We start from the raw sequence: 22,735 nt of genomic DNA, 5'->3' as shown, positions 1-22,735 counted from the left end.
TCCATGGAACCAATCTTATCTTTGAGTTTATACCTGCCCGAGTGCTATACTCGTGAATATCTTTTTTATTTAACTGGCAAGAGGGGGAGAAATGGGCTTAATTTTCGAAGCTTGTTAAAGTTAAAAACGTGTTTTCATACATAAAATGACAATTTTAAATTGAATGTAGTTTACGGAGGACGGAGTTACCAACGGCGGGCACGATGGCTTGATATAAAAACAAGGCCGTTATGTTCCAGTGCATATAGATATTAATTAATTATTATAATTATAAATAATCAAAATATGAAAAACTTTTATTTACTGAACTTTTAGGAAATAATTGGGCCTAAATTGATTGATATTTCAAAACAGGCGGCCCTTTGAGACGAGGTTCAATCAATCAAAAATACAAAAGGTAGTTGCATCGTCAGAACGATCCATGGAAAGAAGTTACGTTATTTTCAGTTTTCATCTTGCATTGTTGGCTTTTCTTCAAACGGAATTTCAGTTTGATGACTGCTTGCATACCATGTTGGATTTCATATTGGTTTTGAACAGAACCAAAACCTACGGCTTTTGCTCCCAACTCCTTTATCGAGATAACATACGGCTCAATCGAACTCACAATCGACCGAATTGCTAATCCGGAAGGCAAACAATCTAGGTAAGAATCGGCTATACCTGTTTGATTTCGTTTGTGATGGCTTCTATGTGCGTGATTTTTGATTTCTTTTTTGTTCTCGGAGCAGTTACTGAAATTCAGTGGTTGGTATTCTTTAATTCAGTATAATTGTTATTTTGCAGTGAATTTATTTTTGGTTTTTCTCCATTTCAATATTATTGTTTTTTTGCTCTTTCATAAACTATCTTTACAGCCTACTTTCGTTGAGGGCCTCGATTGCTAGTGATTATTATGTTTCATCGTCATTTAAAGTAACCTAACTTTGTTTGCTAATACGTTTACATTTTTTTGGTGACATGCATTTCATAACTTTGTTGTTTATTAGGTAATGGATGCCAGGGATATGAAATCAGATCTTCTAGCTCTACAGAGATTGTATGGTATTCTTAAAAGCGATGGAGACGGTATGACAAATCCAGCCTCCAATATGGTATGCTTCCATAAATTCTTTTTTCTGCCTTCATCTTAGACTCCAGGCTTGTTCCAACATATTATAGATATTACAATTGCCAGGGCTTTTGTTTAATTCATAAGATCCTTTCGTATTATTGTTATTATTATTTTTTGAACAGGAGGTGGATAAGCATGCACGAGTTATTCTAAAGTATTTGTTGGATTCAGCAACTCAAAGGGCCCTCAAAGTGTGTTACGAGGTAATGTCCTGTATTTCTTTCACTCAATGTAATTTTTGTGCTTTTCTTTTGCTCGGATTTTTAAGGCAGTCTTTCCATGGAATTGGATCCATAATTAATCTGTGCTGATTACTCGTCCTCTGACTCTTAGTTTGATTCAATGTCATAGATACTTGCTGGTCAAGCGGGAGTATCACAGACACCATGTGCTGCAGATGAGCAGCAAACAAATAACGCCGTTAAGGAACAAGCTTCTCGACTCCATATGACTAGAGAAGTGGAACAGAGTTTTAGAAATGACCGGGGATTTGACAAAGAACGAAAAGTGGATGGTTTAGATTTCAAATCGTGGAACGACCAAATATGTATTCGACAAAGGAGCCAAGTAGAATCCAAAGAGCAATCAACACCTAGTGCTGATGTAAATGGAGCTGAATTTGGGAAGAAACGTTGCAGGGTTTGTCAGCGAAGCACCATAAAGCAAATGGTAACTAATGATGCTGCTGCTAAATATCCAGACAAATCAGCATATCCACAGCATGAGGTGAACAATCACTTTGAGTATGTTCCTTCGAACATTGAGCAAGAAACTGGATCTGTATTGCGTTATAAGACAACTGAGTCGAAGACTGGAGACAAGAGAAGACAGATAGGACCTTTTGTGAGTAACCTGAGCGGTGTTGGATCCACGGGATTTTCATCAGACACAGTGGTACCAGACATAACTACAGTATGTAATTCTAACTTTAAAGCCATACACAAGCGTGAGGAAGCTGACTCTATATCCAAAGAGGCTTCTGAAGCAATTGAGCAGCTTGAGTCATGCATCTCAAATTTGAAAATAGGATCAGATAATGTGCACCTGTTTGGGCAATTTTCTGGTCAACATGAAAATATGGATAGCAACGACATAGTATATAAACTTACAAGTCAAAGTGCTCAGAGCCCTCTAAACTACCCATCGCATCAGGTCTACGGTGTGTCAACAGAAGTGATAAATCAGCCGTTGGCGAAGGTGCAGCCAACAAATAGCATGTTCTGCCAATCAAACGGTCATTTTTCCAGGAGTGGAGGGACCTACGAAATGAGAGAATCAAATGTAGAGCCTAAGATGCATATTCATGGTATGGACAAAATTGAGTCAGGAAACTGGAGAGCGACTCGTAATGATTTTGGGCCTAACGCCTGGAATGTTGCTGTTGCGGCTGATCAGGAAACATTTAATTGGCCTTCCACCTTTTCGTCTGTGCCTAAAATGGAAAGTCCACATCAAACTCGTTTAGCTATGAAAAATGAGAGGAGTACTAGATATGGAGTATGTCAACTATCGAAGCCGGCAAACACTTTTGGGCACCAAACTTTTAGTAAAAAACTTGAATCCATTGATTCTAGCCGCAACATTACTTCGAAATGGGGAACACGTGTCAAAAAGCATCAGCCTAACACCACTGCAACACTTCAAAAACGTTCACATCAATCAGAACGACAACACAAGAATGGAGTTGTAACAAGCAGAATTTCTATGACTTCATCAAGGTCGTCTTTAAATCATAAAGAATTGGAAGATACGGCTTCTAGTTTGTACTCGCCAAACACGGAAAGTCAGCAAGCTAGCAGTTATGGCAGTGTTGGTGAAGATTATTCGTTCTCAGATCAGACTGGAAGCCACCATATTACTTCAAGTACAAACAGTGAAAGCGGAGCTTCTCCTCAATCACATGGAACTATGAGAGACTATGACAGTTGTACAAGCAAGATTGAGGACGATCTATACTCGTCCACGAGTGGTGATGGAACTCCTGAAGTAACTTCCAGCAGTGGCAAAAGTGAAGGATATTCATCATACTATCAGCCAATGAACCATCATGCAGGATCTACATACTCGTCGATGCAGTCCTCGTCAAGGAAGAAGGTTCCTGGAAGGATCAGCAAATCAGCTAGTGTTATAAATCATAAGAAACCAAGTAAAACGTGGAAGAGTTTGAAAGACAGATTGGCAATTATCTTTCATCATCACCATCACGACCACCACCATCACCATGATAGCCATGATAATCATCGTCATGCAAGTCATTGGAAAAAGATAAACGTCGGCTCACTTTTTAAGAAGCGTGAAGGGAAAATTATACGTTCCAAACAAGAAGATGAGGCTTATGGTGAAATGGCTGTTGAAAAAATGAGGAAATCTCTGATACATGACAAACATCAAAAGGGTCATTTCCATGGCCTTGTGGAAGCTTTCTCGAGGCACATTTGGCACGCGAAGAAATCAAAATTGGCAGAAGGAACCAGTGGAAAATTAGCTAAAAACCAGAGAGGCCGGAAGAAGGCGTTAAAGAAATCAAGGTGGTGGAAACTGCTGCAACACAGAAGGGCGAAATTTCCCGAGAAAGCACACGTGAAGCTTGGATTAGGCAAGAAAAAAACCCGTTTAAAGGCTCTCCGAAGTTAAGACGACTTTAACATCTCATAATTATTATCAGCATTCTTATTATAATAATAAATCCATTGAAATCAATTAACACTAACTTAGAGAATCAAAATGCAAAATAATATATTAAGATATATGAATAACATTCATGTCATAAAAAATTGATCAATATTAAATAAAAATTAATGATATTGACTTATTTTACTATTCGAGCTTACTTTTGATTATTTGTTTGTATTAAATTCACAATTAGATGTTTATTTTAAACTCTTCTAGAAGTTTAATTAGAAAGAATATCAAAACTCTTTTAAAATCATTGATAATAATGAACTAATTAAAAAAAATCAAGATGTTCTAATTAGTTATTAAACGGTCACTCACCAATTTAAATGAAAGAATCGAATCTCTTCCAATACTAAATGCACCATAGAGAAACAGTCGGTTTATTTCACCCTACCTTGTGAGGCACTGCCTCCATGAGGTGATCAAAAGCCCAGATTTAAACACACATACACCCCATGAAGTGATCAAAGGCCCAGATTTAATCACCATATAAAATCAATGGCTGAGATCCTGTGAAGGCACTGCCCCCACAGGTAGCATCTACTCTACCGAAACAGTCATATTTTTTAAGATGAATATTAAGTTGTGATTAAAGGATGATTAATAACAATAAATTAAGGTGCAAATAATTTCTCAATTGAATTACAAATTTTTTTTCCATATATGTCCCTAACATATAAATAGATTGACCAAAATATTCATGTGATATATTATATTATACACATCAAAGTGAGGATGTAAGGCTAGTTTTTCCGATTCATAATTGAAAAACATCGTCTTTTATCCACAAAATTCTTTGTTTTTCTTGAGCAATTGAAGAGTTGTTACCCGATAATGAATATTTATTTCAACAAAACTGACTTGTTTTGATGCATAGAAGACGAGTCTTTGAAAGAAATAAGAAATTAGAAATGATCATATAATTGATTTGAATTGAAATATTGAGGCATATTTGAATTTGGAAGTCACATACATATGCTATAAATTTGGTGGGTCGAGCTAACAATTTGGTTTTGCATCATTTATGCCTAACAAATAAACAACTTCACAAAAATAATCTTATCGTGTTACATGACATACATATAAAAATGAATACATGAGTCTATATATTTTCGTCCATTTATAAATGAAAAATAATACTTTTTATCCATATTTTGATAGATATATAGATGGTGTCACAAACTATGACTACGTAAATTTGTCATCTTTCCTTTAGTCTTTTTCTTTTGAGCTTGACTTCGTTATTATCCAAAAATATCGATTTCTTGATTTATATTTTGAAAAATAGAAGAATATTTTAATCAAACAAAAGACAAATTATAATAATCAAGATTGATGAAACTTGTGGCGGCAAAACATCCTAATACTTGTTTCCAATTTTGCTTCTCTCTTCTTCTTCTTCTTCTTCTTCTTCTTCTTCTTCTTCTTTCATTCTTAATCTTACTGTCATTGTCTTTTGTTTTTATTCGAAATTAAAATTTTCGAAATTTCTAAATTGGCAATGCTATCACATGAAAAACATTCGTTCTTTGGTTTGGAAATATTTTTATTTGTCCTAAGCTGGAAGGACACCAGCGTGTTCATTGATTACCATCCTTAGGATCCAAATGAAGGTATTATATAACTTATGAGAGTGGTATTTTTAACGTTTTCAAGAGATCAAAAATATTCACGAACATATTATAATTAATAAAAACATGATTATATGTTTCTTCAAAAAAATATTTTTCAAACACTAATGTTAAAATTGTTCAAGCATGATTATATATTTCTTCAAAAAAAATATTTTTCAAACATTAATGTTAAAATTGTTCAAGATTTCAGCAATCATGGATCTTGTCCGTTGTCACTTCCTACTACAATATCCACCTACGTTTTAATCCAACAAAATAGTAATATTAGAAATCTTCGAGGGAAAAATAGAATAAAATCTAAGGACGAACTATATATTTGCCAAATCTTTTAAAAATAATTCGAAAAGCACTTGCGTGCGTATGATCAGGCGCCTATATATTCTCAAGAATCAAGATTGAGTGTACAACACTTACGAAAAATAGTTCATTAACACGAGAGAAAAGAAAAGGAAAAGGAAGAAGACGTCTGAAGTTGGCAGCGGCGGCCGTCGTTGTAGGCGGTTTCTTTCTCAATCCTCCACCGGAGATGCAGGAAATCCTCCGCGGAGCACGGGAGCCTAAGCGGGCCGACTGCATGGTAGCCATAGATTTCGCGAGCTTTATCAAGAAGATTTCGGAACAGAGGATTGTAGAGATATGAAATTGGCACTGAAAATCTTTGGAATGATCCACCATCTTCTTCAATATCCTCTAGACCTACTTCCACTGCAACCCATCCTTTCTTCATCTTCACCTTCCTTTCTTGAACCATCTATATATTTTACTTGATTGTAAAGAAGATAAATTAATCAACAAGAGAGAATTAAGGGTTCTAATTGGTTTGGATCGATTATCAAGCTAATTATATCTATTCTAGTTTATAGCCAGGGGAAAGCTATAGCCTATATATATGTACTGTGGTGTGATATCTGATATTGGTCTGTATGTATGATGTATATATATATATATATATATATATATATATATATATATATATATATATATATATATATATATATATATATATATATATATATGAGTACATTGGACTTAAAACATCGATAATAAAATATTTAAATTGCCATTTAAAATTTAACTTAATTAGTGAGGAATGGTTGATTTGGTTAACAAATTTTCATTATGTATCCTTGTAGCAACTTGACTCAACAATTTTCACGAAACGAGAATAAATACGAAGTAGTTAATATAAAAAAAATTCTTCGTGGAGTCGTGTTTGTATGGATCTAAACCCGATAAATGACATTTTCAGATGTATTCTTAAGGCGTCTGATGGATGGATGGATTCTAGTGGGGACAAGATTTGTCACATGTAGAGTTAGTGTATTTTGTCTGGTAAGTGGCTGACGAAGATTTGATAATAAAAATGATACTTCGGAATTGTAAAAAAAAAAAAAAAAAAGACCAGATTAGTGAATCTTATGTGTTTGTTTGCTTCCGATCTTCTCTCTTTTTGCACGTCACTCGTGAAATCCTACGCCTGCGTACTTGAAATTAGCTGTATTAATTAATATTCCTTTATTTTTCAAGGGATAAATTTTGCCCATAAATTATTTTAATTTTAAAAACATTTACTTGCTATGTTACACTTCTTTTTAAATTATATAAAGTTTCGATCCTAAAAATTAGATTACTTTTCAAAAATATAGTCATACATTTCTATCATGATCAGATTGATGCATGACAAAAATATTTTTATTCTAAGTTAACCTTCGAAATTTAATTTGACTCTCAAAGGGAATAAAAAGGCTTCTTTTTAGAGGATGTCGTTTTGAGTTTCCTTGGAATAATGTCACACAGGTAGGCGAGAAAGAAAAAAGATATCAGTTGCTGTAAGACTTGTAATTTCTAGTCTACGGGATCATGCTGTCAGATAAAATATGGGTCCAGCCAAAAGGGAAAGATTCGACGATTGTCCCGCTCTGCACAAAAGAATAGAGACGATCTGTGAGACCGTCTCACACAAATTTTTGTCAAAAAAAAAAATATTGAAAATCAATATATGTATACTTTTTTAAAAAAATAAAAATAAAAATAAAAATTGATTGTTGAATTAGTTACCATCACTTTGATCAGAGCCTCATAATTATTACGTTTTTTAAAAAAATAAAAATAAAAATAAAAATTTAAGCAGCGTCACGTTTGGTTCAAGCGTGAAGAAGAAAGTGTTACTATCGTGAACCTCATAGATAATACAAGTGTATGGGAATGGATTAAAAAGAGATGAGTAAAAAAAAAGGTGAAGAAATCGTGTTTCTATTATACATACGCAAGGCACTAAAATATGAATTTCGAGGACTAACTTGCGTTTGAGCCATTATTCATAAAATGTCATGGCTTATTTCGCTTTATGTTGAGTGACTAGCCTTAGCACATCCGTCCTAAGTACGTGCAAGGAACCTCCTTTTGCTTGAACCTTAAACCAATCCCTTGCAGTGAGTCTCAAAGTTCTAACTTCTAAGCTTGTCCCGAAAAAACTACTAAAACTAAAAACCTGCATAGTCTTTGTGAAGTAGGCCATGCTCTTTTTTTTTATACCCGTTTAAATTTAGAAGACCAAAATTAAGAGCGACGCCAGTTTATAGACCTATCAGTTTAGCTCGAGACTTGTTCTTACCCAATAATGTAGTCTGATTCAAATGTTCTTCCTCCTCTTCAATCTTCTGCCTTCGAGCAGCCTCTTCCTTTTGTCTTTGAATCAACTCCAACTCCAACTCCCTCGGTCTTTCTCCCTCTTTTTGCTGCAGTTCTAGAGCATCCCTCGTTTGAGCCTCTTCTACGATTCTCTTCCAGCATCTTATCAAGCTCTTCCCTGATCTCCTTCCGAGCTTGTTCCTGTTGGCATAAAAACACCACGTCAATGAAGAATAGTGGAATCGTACTCATTTTGTGGATCACTTCATGTAGAATAGATGATTATTGAATTACAATACTAGCATAAATGTAGTGCAGTGAATTGAATATACTCACGACAATATACGTCACACACTTTGATGCATTGACGTTGAAGATGGATATGATAATAAAATGGGAATTGTAAATTAAAATCTTCAATTCTCCAAAATACTATATTAATTTATAAAACTGAGTAAAGAAATACTATATGTTAAAATATAAAAAGTCTCACCCTATATCATCCACACAAATATATCAATTCAAACATAATACAACGTGCTAAACAAATTTTACATGGTTTATGTTTTTAGTCTCCCAAACCCATCTCTCGAAATATTTTCCCAAACCATAAAAATTAAAACTAAAACATTGCATTGATCTTTAGAGAAACAAAATATTGCACCTAGCTTGACAACAAGTGCATAAAAAATAATCATCTACTTCTATAACTAACAAAGTTTATCCCAACACGCAAAAACATAACAAAAACATTTCCATCGTTAATTGATATGTTATTTTGACTTGAAAGTGAAAAGTTTGGGTACACTAACTTTCATACCCTCAAAATTAAAGCTGAGCAGGGTAAAAAGAAATTCAGAAGTAATCTGACATCAGAAAGCAGATAATTATTTAGGGGCATACAAAAAATCGGATGGTAAGTTCAATAGGAAAAAACAGAGGGAGTAACTAAAAAAATTGGATTGAGTAAACAATTTTGAGGACTTCAAAATTGAAAGTGCATGAAATGTGCTGTGTGGCACCAGTATTTCAAATAGCTGAAATGACCCATATACAATTCGTTTGATCCAAAGAAGAGTAACAGTTTCCAAGTAGGGTGATTCTAGAATATTTTCCACAAAGAAAGAATCTGAGGACATTGTTGAACATATATACAAATACTTGGTAAGGCGAAACTTCGTTAGGAAATTTGATGAATGCCAATGCAAATAGGTAGTTTTTACATTCACTTTCCAAGAAAACAAACAAATCAAGAGTGCTGGGGAACTCTACCTAAAATGAGAAAGTAAAGAGAACATTGAGGAAAATAATGCCATGTTGGCTTCATGTGAAACAAGTTAAATCAAGTCTCAACTCTAAGCCACCATAAACTTCCTAACCTATATATTTGCCACAATGTTGCATAATTTTGGTAATACATCATTTTCCACATGAATCAAAAGTTCAAATTTGTATCCTCCTTCCACATACTAGCTGATGCAAGCTCTTGCTCTTTCTTGTTTTATTAGCATTTCCATTGGCTTCAACCTTACATGTGTATGAGCATGAATTCCATCCCAAGTAGCCAGCCGTATCTTAACATTCATAATGCTACAGCCTCATTACAGCAAGACAGAAGACACAATTTCCCCCACAATACAGAAATAGTGGTGCTGCTCCAGTAAGCGCCCCAAAGGACTTTCAGAGCCCAGAGTTCTGTCTAATACCAGTTATTACACTCTCAAAAGGACAATAAGCCCTCAAATCCAGCTGAATGCATCATAAAATCTAATGCATAAACAAAAGGAACCAATTCGGCAGTAAATCTTACTACATTACAATTTTTTAACATTGGACCACCTATCAAGAAGATCTAGTAAGTCCCATGAATTGTCCAACTTTGACTGCAATTACTCCCACAAATTCTTCTCAGCAATTGCAAATTACACATTTTTACACAAACCCATCCACGAATATCTCCCAAAAAACACCCACGACTAAAATCAACGTCAAAGAGAACAATTATACCACATCAAAAATTACAGCATATCCGGGATACAAATAAATAGTAAACATTTAATACTAAAGTTGCAGCACCTAGAGCTTAATGGGGTTCACCGGAAAATTCAATAGCTTCGAGACACAGTAAACGTGGTGATTCAGCTCAATTCGAGTTGAAGTTCTGGGGACACTCAACTTTTCTGGCCGAGAAAGATGTACGAACGTGCTCCATTTCTATTTCTCCGTCAAATAATCCATTTTTCAGGTTGTTTTTAAGATTAACAACTACGGCAAATCCGCAATAATGTACTATTTTTTGTTCAAATATTTGAAGAGCATGTCCGCATGTTCGTCTATCGGTGACGTTGAAGTTTAAATTTTTTTAAAAAAATTAAATTTAAAAGCATACACGATTAAAAAAATACTACATATAGTTAAATTTTAGAAAACAATTAAAAATTATACACAATTAAAAAAAATACAAAAATTATACATGATTAAAAAAAGCCAAATTTTATTGTCTTTTCACGTATAAACTCCAAATATGTCCGAACAAATTCTTTTGAAGCTAATTAAAAAAAACAAAAAAAAACATATAATTATAATAATAAATTTTATTTATTTTTTGGATATTTTTCGTTAATTTTTTTATTAAAATTAACCGTTCGATTTGCAATGGCTAGAAAAATAAGGTCCTCTATTGTTTTTTAAAAAAATAAAAAATCCCACACCACATAAAGGTATTCATGCGAGGCCCACCCGCTTGACCGCATGCGGAAACATCGTGTGTGGTTTTATTATGTAATTAGAGTCTAATTCTGATTTTAAATATAAAAAAAATCCCTAAATCAATGAAGTTAGTTAGTCTCAATTTTAATTATACAATAAGATAATTAATTGTTAAACAAAAAATACATATTAAATTGTATTCAAATAACAATGTAAATGGCAAAAAAATGTTACGTAGAAGTGTAGAACCATATATATATATACATGGTTAACATGATAAAAGAGAAGCAAAATTTGATTCAGAATAGATAGACTCTTTGTCCGCTTGATCTGCGTTTCATATGAGTGCACGACAACCATTGGCAAGACATGTCGGTACCACCAACCAATCTGCAGTACAAGGAGAGTTTTGTTCACTATACTGTCGGGTTTGAGTTTGGATTGTTCTTCCAAGATAAATATAAGATTTCATTTTAATGATTGAAAATCTGTTCTTTCTTGGTCTCCAGAATACTTAGTACATTGGGCTGAGTTTCAGACGAACTAAATATGTGTAAATTCAAGCGGCCAGTTTATATGTGAAGACCAATTTTGTTGGGGCAAGTGGGCTGAGGCTGAACTCTCTCCGATCCGACTAGCTCAGCTCATGGGATTATGATTTAGGTCAAGTCCAAGAGTGGCAGCAACCACTAATAAAAAGTCATGATTTTTCAACTTTCATATATAAAATTTACGCATGGAAGCTGGAAAATTACTGGTACTTAGAGGTTGAAAGCACCGTCTAAGTACTAAATGGAATCGATTTTTGATCTGCTGCTCAATCCTAGCAACCACAGTTGATGTTGAAGGAATTTTTAACACACTATGAGATGACAGCAAGCGACTACAAACCTGTCTTTAAAGCTACCCATCTCACTAGAGTTTCTGCGGATATTTCTTCTCTTCTTGTAATCTCGTAGGAATATAAACATAATCTTCCACCATTTTGTACTAATTTGTGATTTATCAGATCCCTCGGGAGCCGGCTGCGGGCCATTATTGATGGACCATTTTCTTGAATCTGATCTCTTCTTGGAACTGGTCAAAGATGCAGGCAGGAACATTTTCAGCAAGAAACCCCCACTCTCCATGCTCTCGGCTCTGTACATTTTACTGCTTTTGTTCTTCTTCTTATTATCATTCCGTTGGATGATTCTTTTTCCGATTTTATAATGATCTGTTTTCTTCTCCTCTACCAATACCACTTCCTTCACTTCTCCATGATCTTCAATGATATCTTTCAACGAGAGCTCGAAGGACGATTCTGGCAAGTCTTTGATCATCTCCATGAGCTCTCTTTTACCATCCAAGATTGCTCGCAAACGGGAAGTCGGCGATAAACAGCTGCTGTAGTGGTGGTCGTGAGGCAGGAATGGAGATTTAGCTTGATCAAGAGTTGAAATATTCTTGGGAACTTTTGTCCATAATGGTGGAGAATTTATGGCACTGAATTGGTCTTGATCATGGTGATTTTGAACCCGAAATTCGACATAGTCGCCACTCGAAAAGCCAGAACTTTGTCGATGAATCGATGCTCTGTCTTCCCAGAACCTGAAATCACTTGTGATTGCCATTTTTTAAACAAACAGAAAAAGTTATTCCATATGTTGAAAGTGAGAAAATATGTTAGGGTGGGAAGACTAGGTCCATAATGATATATAATTCATTCAAAGTGAGAATATTCTAACTCTTAGCCGTCCACTCAATTAGGACAAGTAGAAAATATGCTCCACGTCCCAATTTGCTTTTGTGGATCTAAAATATGAGCACCCAAAATTGAATATATTGTTCAATTTTTTAAGGATAATGTATATTTATTGTTGAAAATATATGGCTCAGTGTAACCTAATATTGTATTTTTAAGCAAAAATATTCTACAACATTCTATGTGCCACTTGAACTTTCTTAATTAATGTGTATAACTTTTCTACATTTTCATTATCAACATATGTGATAACTTTTTATCCGTGGTACACAAATTATTATACAAAAATATCAGAGAATATTTCTTCTCGTATTTTTAGCACTTAATACTGCCGAAAACTACCATATGGCAGTTTTCTTTGCCACCACATTCCATTAGACGAAGGAAAAATATCATCTCCGTCTTGATTATGGCAATTGATCGTATAAATTGACAAAGGCAAAAATTTGTATGAGACGGTCTCATGGGTCGTATTTGTAAGACAAATGTCTTATTTGGATCATCCATGAAAAATTATTATTTTTAATGCTAAGAGTATTACTTTTTATCGTGAATATCGGTAGTGTTGATCCGTCTCATAGATAAACATTCGTGAAACCGTCTCACAATAGACCTACTCATTGACAAATGGGTCATATATGATCAATTATTCAAATCCCTTTAACTTTAACTACACTCCTACTAATTAGGTATGTTTGGGTCATGTGTGTACATATTATATACATGTGTTTGTATGCGCAAATTTTTTGGCTTGTTACACGACCTCTTTCAAAATTCTGATGATTTAATTATTTTATTTTTTAGAAAAATAATCTTAATGTGTCCATATCGTCGGTGTTTCTTTATTGAATTTATCTCACTAAAATTAATTAGTCCACTTTACCAAATTACTAAGCATATGGACAAGTGCATGCATAAATGAAATTTGTATTTGCCCACAGAAAGCGAGTTTGAGGTACCGGAATGAAACTTATTATTACATTATCAATAAGTACCAAGGGAAAGAGAAAGCAAAAGATTACAACATGAAATCAAAGTTAATGAATCAAAAGTAGAATTTCTTGAAATCACAAGAAGAACATTATGCAGGAAAAAGTATATATACTCCAGTCATGTTAACATCTGATCACCATTTCCAGAACACATTGGAACCACACTTGTATTTGTCTTTCCCTTCACATTCCAACTCCAAATCATCGCTAAGAAATGGTACTTTCTGCATCAAATAAATCAAGTAAATTACTGCTTCACATCTACTATTTTGATTTGTAGATAGTGGTTCGTCTTCAAATCAGACAAACCTTTTGCTTGGCAAGATCTTGGCAGCCAGTGAAGTTATCCGGGAACTTGCATGTTCCAAACTGAACTGTGTACGCTCGAGCAAAGTTCGCCCCGCTAGTTGCCAGTCTCTTCTTGTCGTTCAGTTCCTATGACCAAAGTTTACATGCATAATATTCACTAAATTAGCCACCTCTCGACTTGCACCTGCCCCTTGTTAAAACATCCCATAATATTCTATTGGGATAAGTTTCTACTATGAGTGTTGTAGCTGTAAACTAACCTTGTTGGCCTTGCTCTTCTCCAAATAATCATCGATTACGCCTGCATTGGCGGAGCAAGTGGAGACAGCAGCGGTGAAAATGGCGGCGCCTAGGCCAAGAAGGGCAGCTCTTCGACCTGAGTCGCTACTGTCAACCTGTTGGGCTTTGATCACGGGCATTTTTCGAGCCGGGGTGGCCAAGCAGGGAGACAAATTGATCTTGGAGTTGATCTCCGGCCCTGAAATGGCAAAGTTGCAGGCCAGAATGTTGGAGTTCATGGTGGCCATTTCTGCAGAAATTCCGAACAGCTCGATGGAACTGAGGCTTTAAGAATTTGAAAATTTGTAAAGAGATTTTGGTATCTGGGCAAGTGATGAAGATGGTTGGATGAAGGGGTGTGGTTGGAACGTGGATAGGGTGAGATTTCCTCACTCCAGTTGGCAAAATTATGCTGTGTTTGAGTCGAATTCTGTGGTGGACTCGAGCTTTGGGTCCCATTTAGAAATATAAGCCAAGGATATGCTTTAACATCCAATTTGTTTTTAAGAAAATAAAACGGACATGGGTTCATTCGTTTGGCTAAGCCAACTCCATCGGTTATCAGAGTGACCCATTCAGAAAACCAATTAATCAAGTGAAAGATAAAATGAAATCCTTTTCTTTTCATCAAACAAAATTGTGAACAGTTTTGGTACTGCATGATAACTCCAGGAGATGCGTATTACCCTGAAGAATCTATAGACAAAGCATTTTAAAGGACCTAAGAAGCCAGTCAAATAAAAATCAAGAATAACAGTTGGGTGGCTTCTATTATCCCTATCTCCTATCCGATGAACTTTTGTTCCAACAATTTATGCTGATACATCACATGTAAGTTGATATCAAGGCTCATAACTAAAGTCGAAAGGTTGACGGAGCACAGACTAAATATCAATCTTCATAAACGAGGGTATGCTTCCACTTCAGCCTTCATCAATCACTCAACACCCATCAGGAATGCAGACGGTTTCGATTTCAGACGTGCGCACCCGGACTAGGGATTAGAAGTTCCAGTTACGAGCATAAAAAATATCATCACCTCAAACGAGACAATCTCTTCCGTTTTCTACTCTTTTTACGAGCTGCAGCATTGCTTGTGTGACTCTTGGAGCTTACGTGTAAAGCAAGAGTTGAGGGTGGCCTGCTACACGCTGTTCTGGCTTTTTTAGCAAGCCATTTCAATGGCATATTGTTCACTAAATCGCCAATATCAGCTGAATTATTCAATTCAACAAGCTTTTGAATTTGATCGAGCATTTGGCATGTCCAGGCAGTAGAAATGTCCAAATCAACAGAATCATCCATCGGTTTTTCCCAAATATCTGTTAGGATATTCTTATACGACTGCAACGACATGGAAGATTGATAGCTCTGCATATTTTCACAGATCATATTAACTTTGATAACATGCTTGCAGAGATTTCCTAGTGATGACCACTCGCAATCACAATGTGCAAATTCAGACCCAGGATTCCAAACCACCCGTGTGAGGTTGCAGTCTTTCATACTCAAAACCTTGGCAAAAAGACAATCCTTATCATCTAAAGTAACGGAAGAGTCTGGGATTTGAAGAGCACGATGCCAAGAAGTGGAAGCAATATATTCATCCTTCACATTTTGAAAAGAATCACTTTCATCGGCAAAACGGTCAAGCCAGTAGCTCGAGTGTAGCTCAGTTGTCAATTTATGAACTAGCCAATCGACCCTCTGGAGGAAACCAAGATGTGAATCATCGTATAGTTTAGTTTTCAATTTCACATGATATGCTTCGATGGCACCAGATGCTTCCTGACTTGCAATAGGAAATGTCTTCATTGATGAAAGCCACATTTCTGCAGCATACAGAGAAACGAGAAATAATGAGTCGGAACAGTATACTAACGAGGGTGAAGATAAATTAGCAGGTTGAAAATGCAAAATACAAAAGATAATCATCTGACCGATTTTAGGAATCCAAGATGCCTTGAAGTATTGAACAAAGGAAACCTGATCGACAAAGTCCAGACAAAAATCATCTAAAGCTGCAGTAAGATCCATTCCACCCCAGATGCTGTACACTATTTGCCCGAGGCGTTTAAATATCTCCCTCTGAACTTCAATGTTGGAACATTTCTTAACAATATGCCTTAGCCACGATCTACGAACACGCCAAAGGGAAAATAGTATTGGGCAAGAAAATATCTCCCTAAAAAACAGTTAATCCAAATCAATGAGCAAGAAAAAACAGAACAAATCTGACTCAAACAAGGAGAAACGAAAGTAAGAGATTCTGCCTTATGGGGTCAATTTCTGCTGCAGCATCATCGATCAAGAACCCATTGGCCTTCCACCCAGGGTCAACTGAATGAACTCGGTCGACTAGTGCTTTCACCCATTTAGTCACATCTGGCTTAGCAATACTGCGGGTAATGACCCAAGCAACAGGAAGTGCATGTTGCCTCGAGTCAAACACAAGAATAGTGCACAAAGGGTACTGCAATAACAGTAGATCATAGTTGAGAGATATGCTTAAATGTTTATGTTGAAATTTTTCACAAAATAACCCTTATTTGACCTTCAGCCTCTTTATTCCAAATGTTGAATCAACAGCTATAAAATTTTGATGGCCAAAACGAATCATTTGCTGCAACTGCCATTCTGTTTGTATTCCCAAAACAAATGGGTCTGAATCTGGCATATCTCGATAATAGAAAGTAGACTTCTTGTTGCGTTCTACCCATAATCGAATGCTGGCTTGATCATCTAGATCCAACTCATGCGTGGAACGCTTGATAATCATCCCAAGTTTCTGCACATATTGAGAAGCCAGGCTTTTGACTTTTTCGTCAGGACCACAGTAACGTTGAATCCCCTCAATGTGTTTCTCCAACACATTTTCCTCAGGTATACCAAGGTAGATCATTGACATGGTTTGTTGTTGAATCTCGCTGCAAACATATGGAATTTTCTTGGCTCCAGGACCTATTGCATCTCTATCTAAAGGCCCGTGGCACACAAAACCAGATTTATTTACATGACGCCTCTCGTTATAAATAAGAAGTGCAAGAGACGGGCGAGCATAAAGACGCTTCACAATGAAATGGCATGTACAACCTCGCATAGATTGAGGTCTAGCAGCACGATTTCGAGTGTTCAAGCGATATCTTCTACTCGGTAATATATCTCCTCCTTCTCCATAGTTCTCAGGCCCAAATGAACACCAATACCTTCATGAGAGAAGAAAATGTCAATTATGGTAAAGGGAGGATTAAGAAAATTTAATGACACGAGAATATTATAAAACCTTTACATGGAAAGAGAATATCTAACTCTTGGTTGCTTCAGTTTGTGTAAAGGACATTAAGAGATGCAATGTGGAGAGTCAAATGTTGTTAAAATGATTATAAATGCCTTCATTCCTATGATATAGCTTCCTTCGATTTCTCTCCAAAGGCAAGGGAGGGTTTAAGAGCTGAATTAACATGAAAACTCATTACCATTCGCAACTTCCCTAAATTAAAATACTCCACAATCCATATCACCGGAAATGAGCTATTTACTTGTACAAAATTTCTTTAAGTTATAGAGCAACTTTTGAACATACAACATCACGGTGGTATAGGTTTGTTCAGAGAGCAAACAAGAATGTTGAAGATTCATAATTATATTATCAATAAACAGGTTGTGTCGGTAACTTACATTTGACTTTGCCAAAAAGTATCAACATTAAAGAAGTTGATGACTATGAAAATATAAGACTATTGATGTGGCACCACGTATTAGCTATCGCTTTTGGGCCAAATCATGGTAATTTGTAAATCCAAAATATTTCATTAAGTTGGTCACGACCAGCTTTTGTTGCTCCATGTTAGACCAACTTGCACTTGTAATTCATATCTTAATTCTGGGCAAATACTCTGCTGTCTCCGGGATACAAGTGCGGCGGTGTATTAGAACATGGATTATTGATAAAGTTGTTTCCAATAAGCTCAAACTTTTGGGACAAGTACTTTTGATACATACGGTTTGCAGCCATGAAATCAGATAACACATATTTAAAGTTCCCAGACGCGCATACATATTCCTAACAGTGAATACTGTGAAAGAGAGTAACAAAGTAAAGTCGAAGTTCAAGAAACAAAAAATGGGGAAAGAAAATTAACTCACATCCTATACTCCAGATACTCATCATCTTTGAATTCCTTTAAGCTCCCACTATCTCGTTTTCGCCCTCTTTCAATGTGGAACCTAGTCGGGCACTCAACATTCAAGCATTCTCCAATAATAAAAGCATCAACTCGCTCATAAGGAATCAGAGCAACATCATCGTATGGCTCTCCATTTCCAAGCTTCTTCCAAATCAAATCAGCTGAATAGAAGTCTTCCCCAGGTGGATCTTGCACTGTAAGATCATTGATGGATTCAATTGCGTCCATTTCCTTCAACGTCAACCCCTTTGACTGAAATCTTGCCTTCACACAAACAACTCAATATTCAGAAAGAATAAACTGCAACCAGTGACAAACCAGACCCAGTGGGAAAAAAAGAAAAGGAACCCAGATGGATATAGTAATAAAAATAAGAAAAAATCCAACCTTTTTTCCGTAACTTCTGAGGCTGCTAAATTGACTTCCTTCCCAATTACTTCATCTCTTTTTCAACAGAGAGAGAGAGAGAGAGAGCGCGCGCGAAACTACAAAACCAAAAACTTGCTTTCCCGAAGATTCTTCACACCGCAAGTGCAATTGTGAGTGTCCCCTGTGAGCTTGTTACCATGTATCATGCGAAGGCGGCGCAGGTTCGCGAAGAGGGGAAGGAACCGATGACGATTCCAGCTGAATGCCTTTGGGCCTTTTAACTGCTTGACAGCCAAGTTTATGCTCGATTAATTATAATGTTTTTATCTAAACAAATTAAAGTATTAGTATTTTTTAATTTGGTGGGTTAAAAAATATTTACTATTTGTTTGCATTAATTATTTACGATGATATTAATTAATTCGTAATTTAAAAGTATCAACTTGCGATTTTTCTAATTTCAATAATAAGTGAGTCACGGGTTAACCCTACCTATATTCAAAATAATATTTTTAGCATAAAAATAATAATTTTTCATAGTTAATAGATAACCCAAATAATAGATCTGTCTCATAAATACGATCCGTGAGACCATCTTACACAAGTTTTTGCCTTAAAATAAGTTAAAGAAAAAAATTATCCGTGATTAATTCTACATTCCACAAAAACACTTGTTTTAAAAAAAACTTAGGAAAAAATCCACAAAAGCCTCAATTTTCATACGCTCTGAATATGTAAGAATTTAATTTGAATTCCAATTTATGTAAATAATATGCAATTATTTTTAATTTTGTATATGTTTTGTCTCCAAATTAATAACACCTTCTCTCAAAAAAGAAAACCTATTTTAGGGAGAAAAAAACCATGCTAAACTTCAGAAACATAAAATAATTATTTTGCAACTGTTTATTAATTTTAGTGCTCATTAACACACCATGCACATATATATATATATATATATATATATATATACTTCTAATTATAAAAAAAAAAAAAAGTACATCTCATCCAATTATGTAGTTTAATGTTGGCACATGCAAGAAGGAATTAATAATATTTGCAAAATAACCCCAACCCAGGTACTCGTTATCCGTCGAACAATCCTCCGGTCGATTTGCTTCATCAACTGTTCGCAGAGGTTCCTTTACAAGTATCCCACCGGAATTCTTGAGGCTTTTTCTTGTCTTTCAGTTGAGTTTCGTACCGTATCCACGCGTGTCTGTGAGATGCTGATTGATTTGGAATGGTCGTTTTAAGCTTATTGTGTTCTTCCGATGGTTGAAAATCAGTGCGTGTGCATTTTTTTTTATTTTAATATTGCTAGTACTCTAATTAATCGTCTGCAGATATTCGACTTGTTTTTTTTGTCTCGTTGAGTTTGGTTGCTGCATAATTTCTTGAGCTTTTCGGAACTGTTGTTTCATTGCTCCGTGCGTATGCGTTTGGGATTGGGGAAGTGACGAATCGAGCTCTTGTTTCTTCAGTTTTGGAGATTTTTTTTTTTTTTTTTCATTTGTGTTATCCACTGACGTTTATTTGTTTGCTTCGATAAAAGAGTTGGTATTTTCCTTGTTAATATGCTACGATTGTACTTTTCTCATGACTTCGCTTTTCAAAAAGAGGTGTTTAGTAACTGCTGTAGCATACCCAAATTCCTTGCATGCTCAGAGCTTTGTTTTATGCTTATAGTTAAATTTATTTTGGTTAATCAATGCAAACCTTGGTGATCATGGTTTAATTACATATGAATGTGGATAAATTAATAAAGAAGATGGCCTTTTTTTTATAGAACAAATGGATAACCCCCCTACGAACATTTGAATGACTCATAGGATAAATTAAAGAACATTTTTCACTAATCTGGTTTTTTTCACTAATCTGGTTTTTTTTTTTCACTTTTCTTTATTTTATTTCTTTCTTTCTTGTCATTCGATGTTAAAATTTATAGCGCTGCTGAGGAGAGCAACACATCGCCCAAATGTTCTTTAATTAATCACATCGCCCAAATGGATAAATATTACACAACCAAGTTAGTATACGTACGTTATTCAACATCGAATGACACACATCGCCCCTACATGTTAAACATTATATCAATCAATTTAATTTGTGATATGATTTTGTGTTATTATGATATATTTAATTTTTATTACAAACTTTATAAAAAAAAAATTAAATACAAATGATTGTGATGCAATATATATTCGGTCAAAATATCATTTCTAAGAAAGAAAGATATATCATTAATATTGGAATGTGTACTCCAATAAATAATCACTTCAATTATTGATTATATCAATTCATTTAATTCAAATTTTAATTTAATTAATTTTTATATCAATTCAAATATAATTTATGTATTATATGTTTTTTATTTTTTTATTCAAAGTGAAACTAAACTCTATTGAAAACATAAACTATATTAAAATTTTTGCATTGATTATATGAATCAATTTAATTAAAAACTGTATAAATAAATTTAAAATACAATCGTATATTTCATTTTTCTTTAAGAATAATATGTTGTTGTGTGTATTATGAAGATATTTTGTAGATAAAATCACAACTCATTTGGATAAAGATATCGATGAAACAATTATTATTATTATTATTATTATTATTATTATTATTATTATTATTATTATTATTATTATTATTCAAATGTGACAAACACGTGTCGTGTCATAAAATTGTTTGTGCATGTGGATTTAGATGAAATAATTGCTTTTTTTTTAAAAAAAGTATTTCTCATTAATTTTATTGAATTTGATTTAAAAAAAAATTATCACATGTTAAAAAATAATAATATATAGCTTCTCAAAAATTAAAGAATTAAATATGTATTAATGTTGATGATCGACATCAATACACTAAACACGATGAGCATCATGTCATTGACAAAGGCTAACACAATCTAAAATTTGGATATATGATAATGATTATTAGCCAAAAAAATTAATCGACATGCGTTATATTTAATAAAGTTTTAAAAAATTAGCGAAAAAATAGTTTTTATAATTATATTATTTTTTCAATTTAAATGTCTATTCATTTTTCACTAATTTTTAATAATATCATCCCGTACATCGAACGGGTTAAATACTAGTTATGAAATAATAATAAATTAGAGTTAAAAGGAAAGTTCCAATAATTTTTTGAATATCTATGATTTATTAAATTAAAAAAGGAAAGTTCAAATAATTTTTGAATATCTATAATTTGTAAAATTTAAAAAAAAAAAGCGAAATTCGAATAAATTTTGAATCTCTATAATTTATAATATATTGCGTAAATTTTAAACCAACTAATTTTTTTTTAACGGTTTAAACCAACAACTTTTGAGACATAGCTATAACCATTAGTAATATGTATTTGAGTTTTATTGGATAATATAATTAAAATTTCGTGAGATTATTTTCAAACGAATAAAGATAATATGAAATAGAGGTAGCAGATATCAACCAATTAGTTTTCAAAAGGAAACTTTATCTTGTTTTTCTATATACAGATTTTAGCCTATTTTATAAGAATCTACAAGCACGAACAAAATCAAATTTTAATCCTTATTGGCAAACTCCAAATCCTAATTGCATTAAATAAGGAAGCTTTTTGAAGTATTTAATTTGAATCTATATATATTACATATAACATCTGAAGAACACACAAAAAAACAATTCCTTGAAGATATTTCCGGTGATGGAAACTCCTGATATTTCCGGTGATGGGAAGGAATATATATTAGAATGCCTCAAGATGAAGCCGATCATAATCAAGAAAGTCAAGAAAACGGAGGTCATCAAGTTATTTGGAGTGGATATTCATGCCTCCACAGAATCCGTGTATACCATAGTCCACAAACCGAAGCCTCTGCGTTGTTTCAATACGAACGCCGCACAGTTCATCCCCGTGCAATCCCACGATCCTCTCGACCAACGCGGGGGCCATGTGGAGAATGCTGAACCAGAACCAGAACCACAACCCCTTTACGACTTTTCAAGAATTCTGCAAAATATAGAGGCTCAGTTTGGTGTCATGCCCGTCTTGTTGTACCAGAAAAATCTGACGAAATCCGACCTCTCGTCGAATCTCAA

The 22,735-nt window shown here is 34.5% G+C and overlaps 4 protein-coding genes across 6 annotated transcripts; 1 reads left to right on the top strand and 3 right to left on the bottom strand.

The window, feature by feature from the left end:
• The first annotated feature begins 464 nt into the window (after positions 1–464).
• Positions 465–3,858, top strand: LOC140826398 (uncharacterized). Of its 2 annotated transcripts, XM_073188667.1 has the most exons (4): positions 465–646; positions 990–1,094; positions 1,237–1,317; positions 1,466–3,858. In XM_073188667.1, exons 2-4 carry the CDS (start codon positions 993–995, stop codon positions 3,746–3,748), a joined length of 2,466 nt encoding a protein of 821 aa, XP_073044768.1. In that variant the 5' UTR covers positions 465–646; positions 990–992; the 3' UTR covers positions 3,749–3,858. The 2 variants fall into 2 exon arrangements, with proteins under 2 accessions (XP_073044768.1, XP_073044767.1); XM_073188666.1 differs by having other exon boundaries at positions 465–1,094.
• A 3,779-nt stretch (positions 3,859–7,637) lies between these two features.
• LOC140826397 (uncharacterized) lies at positions 7,638–12,765 on the bottom strand. Of its 2 annotated transcripts, none has more exons than XM_073188664.1 (2): positions 11,656–12,765; positions 7,638–8,256 (listed from the first exon to the last, which is right to left on the bottom strand). In XM_073188664.1, exons 1-2 carry the CDS (start codon positions 12,375–12,377, stop codon positions 8,001–8,003), a joined length of 978 nt encoding a protein of 325 aa, XP_073044765.1. In that variant the 5' UTR covers positions 12,378–12,765; the 3' UTR covers positions 7,638–8,000. The 2 variants fall into 2 exon arrangements, with proteins under 2 accessions (XP_073044765.1, XP_073044766.1); XM_073188665.1 differs by lacking the exon at positions 7,638–8,256 and adding an exon at positions 10,946–11,154 and having other exon boundaries at positions 11,656–12,759.
• Positions 12,766–13,464: 699 nt separating this feature from the next.
• On the bottom strand, positions 13,465–14,472 carry LOC140826396 (photosystem I reaction center subunit N, chloroplastic-like). Its single transcript, XM_073188663.1, has 3 exons — positions 14,070–14,472; positions 13,810–13,935; positions 13,465–13,724 (listed from the first exon to the last, which is right to left on the bottom strand). Exons 1-3 carry the CDS (start codon positions 14,334–14,336, stop codon positions 13,635–13,637), a joined length of 483 nt encoding a protein of 160 aa, XP_073044764.1. The 5' UTR covers positions 14,337–14,472; the 3' UTR covers positions 13,465–13,634.
• A 219-nt stretch (positions 14,473–14,691) lies between these two features.
• On the bottom strand, positions 14,692–18,925 carry LOC140826395 (uncharacterized). Its single transcript, XM_073188661.1, has 6 exons — positions 18,663–18,925; positions 18,235–18,539; positions 16,643–17,294; positions 16,362–16,561; positions 16,029–16,273; positions 14,692–15,920 (listed from the first exon to the last, which is right to left on the bottom strand). Exons 2-6 carry the CDS (start codon positions 18,501–18,503, stop codon positions 15,124–15,126), a joined length of 2,163 nt encoding a protein of 720 aa, XP_073044762.1. The 5' UTR covers positions 18,504–18,539; positions 18,663–18,925; the 3' UTR covers positions 14,692–15,123.
• Between the last annotated feature and the right edge of the window lie 3,810 nt (positions 18,926–22,735).

This window comes from Primulina eburnea, chromosome 3, assembly GCF_022965805.1.
Source record: "Primulina eburnea isolate SZY01 chromosome 3, ASM2296580v1, whole genome shotgun sequence".
Taxonomy (NCBI): domain Eukaryota; kingdom Viridiplantae; phylum Streptophyta; class Magnoliopsida; order Lamiales; family Gesneriaceae; genus Primulina; species Primulina eburnea.
Note: the sequence above shows the minus strand (reverse complement) of the source record. Positions and strands in the feature narration are given on the sequence as shown.

Coding starts and splice junctions, on each gene's coding strand:
- LOC140826398 (XM_073188667.1), top strand. CDS start 993: ATGGATGCCAGGGATATGAAATCAGATCTTCTAGCTCTACAGAGATTG. Junction 1,095..1,236: donor CAAATCCAGCCTCCAATATG/GTATGCTTCCAT, acceptor TTTTTTGAACAG/GAGGTGGATAAGCATGCACG. Junction 1,318..1,465: donor CCCTCAAAGTGTGTTACGAG/GTAATGTCCTGT, acceptor TCAATGTCATAG/ATACTTGCTGGTCAAGCGGG.
- LOC140826397 (XM_073188664.1), bottom strand. CDS start 12,377: ATGGCAATCACAAGTGATTTCAGGTTCTGGGAAGACAGAGCATCGATT. Junction 8,257..11,655: donor ATGGGTAGCTTTAAAGACAG/GTTTGTAGTCGC, acceptor TTATGCCAACAG/GAACAAGCTCGGAAGGAGAT.
- LOC140826396 (XM_073188663.1), bottom strand. CDS start 14,336: ATGGCCACCATGAACTCCAACATTCTGGCCTGCAACTTTGCCATTTCA. Junction 13,936..14,069: donor AGAAGAGCAAGGCCAACAAG/GTTAGTTTACAG, acceptor CTTTGGTCATAG/GAACTGAACGACAAGAAGAG. Junction 13,725..13,809: donor AAGATCTTGCCAAGCAAAAG/GTTTGTCTGATT, acceptor TATTTGATGCAG/AAAGTACCATTTCTTAGCGA.
- LOC140826395 (XM_073188661.1), bottom strand. CDS start 18,503: ATGGACGCAATTGAATCCATCAATGATCTTACAGTGCAAGATCCACCT. Junction 16,562..16,642: donor TTGGAATAAAGAGGCTGAAG/GTCAAATAAGGG, acceptor CTGTTATTGCAG/TACCCTTTGTGCACTATTCT. Junction 16,274..16,361: donor GCAGAAATTGACCCCATAAG/GCAGAATCTCTT, acceptor ACTGTTTTTTAG/GGAGATATTTTCTTGCCCAA.